The sequence below is a fragment of the Echinops telfairi genome, unplaced genomic scaffold (genome assembly GCF_000313985.2).
Source record: "Echinops telfairi isolate 266 unplaced genomic scaffold, ASM31398v2 ScPeMD7_7468;HRSCAF=8506_0, whole genome shotgun sequence".
NCBI lineage: Eukaryota > Metazoa > Chordata > Mammalia > Afrosoricida > Tenrecidae > Echinops > Echinops telfairi.
In genome coordinates, this window is record NW_022111369.1 from 41,133,827 (window position 1) to 41,139,333 (window position 5,507).

A 5,507-nucleotide genomic window follows, 5' to 3' on the forward strand; every position below is an offset into this window, starting at 1 on the left:
TTTCCTCCTCTTTCCTCTTTTTTCTTTTCTCCTGCCCTACTATTATGCTTACCATCATTCACCTCACAGACACTAACTCCACTCAAGGGGAGTGAATAACAGAATTCTGGGTGAAAAAAAATTATTTATATATATATATATATATATAAACACATACATATACCTAAACAAATATTAATAATAATAACATGTGACATTAACAACAAGGGTTCCTGGGGAGGAGGGTAGGGAAGGAAAGGGAAAAGGGAAGTCAATATCAAAGAACTTAAGAAGAATGTTTTGAAACTGATTGTAGTAGCAATTGTACAATTATGCTTGAACTATTAGAATTATAGAATGCTATGACATCTGTAAGAACTCCCAATAAATTGAGGAATTTAAGAGGAAAAAAAGTTTATGGGAAAATAAAATTAAAAGATAATGTAGCTTTTTCCAACAACTTTTTGAAGCCTTTTCACTTGTACAGGATCTCTAAAGATACAAGGGTGGCAAGACTTAATCTCATAAGAATATCATGCTGAGAGAAAAAATAGAGGGCCCTCAACTTAGCAGCTACAACAACAGGCTCAAACAGTTTAAAAAAAAAAAAAGACTGGAGAGGGATAATAATAATGGTTGTACAATCAATAGCACTATACATATGACGCTATTGAATTGGTGAATTATTTATTGTATTTTTGCCAAACTTGAAAAAAATACATGAATAACAATGAATATGGAGAAAAATAAAATGTTCTAAAATTGATTGTGGTAAAGATTATACAACTCTTCTTGATATGGTTTAACTACTGAATTGTATGATATATGGATGAGGTGCCAATAAAACTTAAAAAAAAAAGACTGTGGTGATGGTGAGTGTCTGGGCAATATTTTGTTCTGTTATACACAGGATTTCTGTGAGTCAAACCAACTCAACAGCACCTAACAGCAACGTACATCCATTTATTATAGAGTTCCTAGTTGGTGAAGCAGTTAATACACTAAGTTGCTAGTGAAAAAGCTGGAGGTTGCATCTACCCAAAAGTGTCTCAAAAGAAAACCCTGATGATGTACTTCAGGAAAAAAACAGCTAATGAAAACTCTTCGCAGTACACCAACTCAACTCCAACAAACACAGAGTAGACATGTGTCAAAACAACTCTGCAACTGATTATAATATATATATACTGAATTAAACATGTTACTGTCACCACACTGATAGGATTATATTCACTGTCTCAGTGAACATGATCTTTCCATCTAGCAAGGTAACCTGTGAGCACAGGCTCCAGCAATTTGAAACAGAAATGACATCTTAATATTACAGAATTCTGAAGGCACAGATTATCACATCTATTTTTGTTTTCTTTTCTTTTAATTAGCTCTGGAGATGAAGAAAAAACAAGGCATGGGCCCTTGAAAAAAATGCTTTTTAGATTAAAGTTGGTTTAAAATTTAACACGATAAACACGTTTAAAAAATGAAGAATAGGAACCATGTGGACAATCATGAATAAGCAAACAAAATTAAGGAAATGTAATTTTATACAAATTTTATCTGTTGCTAGTAATTAAGAATCACCAAAACTTTCTTTAAATGCTCTAGTAAACTGTTTTTATTTCTCTCAAATGAAAAAAACTTCCCTTGCTGAAAATTATAGCATACACAAGAAAAATAATCCAATTTATAGCATGGTTTTTAAAAGTAAAGCAAAAGTAATTGTTGTCTTCAAATAGTACCATATGCAATGAATGCCCAAAAGCCACATGGGAATGGAGGGAATGAGGAGGACATTTCAGGGCTTTTCTTGGACAGGATCACACAGGAACCTTACCTGTCTCTATAAGGTGTCATTTATTAAGTTTGAAGGCAAAGATATTCATTAGATAATTCTCAAAATTTTTCTGTGGTACAAGTTTCAAAAAGTTAAGTAGGAAAATGGAAAAAGAAAATGGAATTTTTCTACCCACTCTATACTCCAAATATGCTGTGATTAAGATGGAGCTTTTAAAAAGGAAAAAGCAGAGTAGCTTGGCTACTGAACTATAGCTGGGAAGAAAGACCGAGGAGAGGAAAAAGCTACCTATGGTAATAAGGCATAAAATATAAATTTCCCAGATAATTAAAAAAATTAATTTCATGATCTTCCAAGTTTTTCCAGATGTACATAAACAATAAACAGCTTGCCTAAAATCTGCTTGTATTACAGTGCAAACCAAAGTATACCAAACTTCTAAAATGGAATTACTCTTTTGCTTACCATAATTGTAATTTCTCTCTTACAAATGTTGAGGTCTGGCATGCTATTGACATACATTCGCTTCAATGCACAGCGTATGCCACCATGAGTCCGCACTAGGAAAACCGTGGAGAATCCGCCTAAGAAAATTAGAGATTCAGAAATTACTGCTCAAATCGTGTAATACCAGTGAGGAGGCTAGAGAGATCTTAAAGGAGCATAAACAATGACTTCAAGTAAGATAAAAATAAGTACAGTGCGTAACTGTAAATTTAAAAAACAAAACACTGGGTTTTCATATCAACCATTAAGGAGCACTTAGATCATAGGTTCCCAAACTTATTTGGCCTACTGCCTCCATTTCAAAAAATATATATAATTACTAGTGCCTCCCTGGCACTTAAAACTTTTGTACTATGCGGCCCATTATCTAGGATAAAGTGTAGGTATTGCTTTTACAACCCCACTTCCACCCCGAATTGTTCCAGTGTCCCCAGGGGGCACACATGGGAAACTCTAGGAAGAAAACTTGCTCTTCAAAAGATACCTTTTACAATTTAAAATACTAAAACGTTTCATTTTCTATAAGGAATAACTAAGCAATGCATGAAAAACTGAGTTAGTTAATTGTGCCAACCTGGCCGATAAACACATGTGGGGCTAATTGAAAGGCAGAGGGATAAATGGGTGGTGAGCCTCGCCTTTCTAGTTCTCAGGTCTCTTGCTTTGTGATGGTCGCACCAGGGTGCAGCTGCCTTAACAGTTCCCTGCTTCAGCTTGCAAGATTGACTTCCTACAAGACATCCCCAAGGAGAAGCCACATGGACCTATCCCGATGCAGCCCTGGGTGCTGGAGCAGCCGTGTGGAGACCCCTGCTAGTGCTGAGATGCTTATTCGTTCACTGACTCAGCTTTCCTCCTGCAGTCGGCATCATTGCCTCTGTTTTCTGAGGTGGAGGACTTTGTGGACTGGTGTTGGGTTAATGGGTTAATAATGTTGGACTTGTGGGCTTGGGCAGCATTGGGTTCGGACGTTTTCGTGATGCACACTTTCTTTGCATAAAACTCTCTTATACATGAGTTGTTGTGGATTTGTTTCTCTAAAGTACCTAGACTAATACAAAAACCTCACAAAAGTAGTTTATTACTGTAGCTTGGCACATACGAGTGATTGCCTTTACAGAGGTGGGAAAGGTGGTGCCTGTGCAATGCACTGCTTATTATATGAGAAACCCAGGGGATCACATGGAGAGGTCTCCTCTTCCAGGTCCAGGGGATGAACCACAACTGTTCTAAGCCAATCCCGGGAATCTCATTTATCCTTATCAGGAAATAATTTACTAAGTAGCTTCAAAAAGTTGTTGGGAAACATCCATTTTAGCATGAACTTTTTGAGGTCCCTTTGTGTGTGTTTGTATACTCAAAAACAAGACAAAATTAAGAATTAACAATTTTTACAGTAAAAGAATGAATTCCTCCTAAATTAAATCAAGGCTTCAGTTACTTGCAAACATGAATCCAGACACTGTTTGCTTTGCTGAAGTCAACAGCAGATGTTATCATAAAATAGATAAAGAAAAAGACAAAACAGACAACTCTATTTCACTAGAAACCCCTGCCCAATCCCCAGGCATAATCCAGATGAACCATTGACGTTATTATTGCAATGCACAAAATGCTAAGGTCATCCAATCCTTCTTCATTGCCTGAGGAAAGTTTTATGATGTGTGTACTTTTTGTGTATTAAAATATACCTTTAAATTTCTATGTAAGGTTCTATGTAACCCATAAAGACAATAACGATTTTATTCATAAAAATTGACAATAAAAGGTAACAGTGAGAGAGACAGTCATCAGACTATGAACAAGACTCACTGAAAAAAACTGCAGGTCAGGTGGCAAAGGTGTACACAGGTCCTCCCTGGTTTTACTTTCCTGGGGGGAAAGGCTCCAAGCCTTTTCAAGCATAACGACAAACGTGAGGATGGCAATGACCTGGCAGTTCTGTTCTGTTGAATGCACTGTCCATCACTATGAGCTGAAACTGACGCCACGGCACCCAACAACCATCACCAATAATCCAAGCCCACACATCAGACTCCTGGGAAGGGCTCACAATGCTTATTGTAATTTTTCTCCCCCTTTTGGTTACTATGACAAATCACCTAAATGGTAAAAAAATCGTGATCTTACCATGTTTGATTTTGTCGGCCTTGAGAACTGAAGCTGTGCATTAAATTGGACATGTGTAACCGAGAAGTTGCCTGTTTTCAACTCGTGTCAGAACCAACTTACAATGGAGTGTTAGGAATAGAACCTCATCAGTAGTGGGGGAGTGCCTAAAAAGAACTCAAATCTCACTGCCACTGAGTCAATGCGGACTCACAGCAACCCTATCCAACAGGGTCAAACTGCCCGTTTCAGTTTCCGAAACTGTAACTCTTTAGGGAAATACAAAGCACCATCTTTCTCACTTGGAGTTGACTTCAAACTGCTGACCTTGTAGTTAGCTGCTCAATGTATAACCACTGTGCCACCAGGGCACCAATAAAGAAGTTCTTCCCAATTGCTCTCCCCTAGCAGTAATGTAGCACAGAAAGCTCACATGAAAAAAAATGAGAGGACACCAAGCTGAAATTTCACCTCTTTTCTCCCCTCACCAAAAATAGTGATAATATTTGGATTAAGATAGTAGGGGAAGAAAGGGAATGGGGGGGAGTTAAGAGGGAATGGGGAGTTGAAAGCATTGGTGAGTATATAACTCCACTCAATGGGACTGAACAACAGAATTGTATGTGAATGGAGATACTGGATAATGTAAGACATGGCAATAAAACTATTTTAAAAAGTCAACTAAAATTTCTAGGCCATTAGAAGTTATAAATTCATTTTTTAAAAAGAATACTAACTATAAAAATCAACAGGAAATCAGCTGCATTCACATGTCTTGTTCAAAGAAAATAGATGGGAAGGGGCCAAATAAGCTTCATAATCTAAAACCTGGTGTATGTGAGGGGAAGGAGGAGTGAAAGATAGTGGGTTTACTAAACCAACCTAAATTGGTTTCAATTAGCATTACTATTATAATGTTAACACAGCTTGCACCTGATTGAACATTGCCATTGAAAAACCACTGCCCTACAAATTAGGCACCTTAGTAATTACTTATGTAGAAATGACATGTAACGGACAGACCAATTTCTGTTCCTGGTAAACTATCATTATTATGTTGTTCTTTTTCCTGCTTTCATTTATAAATTTTACATATATATATATATATATATATATA

The 5,507-nt window shown here is 36.8% G+C and overlaps 1 protein-coding gene across 2 annotated transcripts in view; it reads right to left on the bottom strand.

Annotated features, from left to right (window-relative positions):
• BMP2K (BMP2 inducible kinase) overlaps positions 1-5,507 on the bottom strand; it is a 143,873-nt gene that overhangs the window by 100,233 nt on the left and 38,133 nt on the right. For both annotated transcript variants that reach the window (XM_045284001.1, XM_004703217.2), the window contains exon 2: positions 2,240-2,358. In XM_045284001.1, coding sequence (XP_045139936.1) covers positions 2,240-2,358 — 119 coding nt within the window. The remainder of the gene's footprint in view (positions 1-2,239; positions 2,359-5,507) is intronic.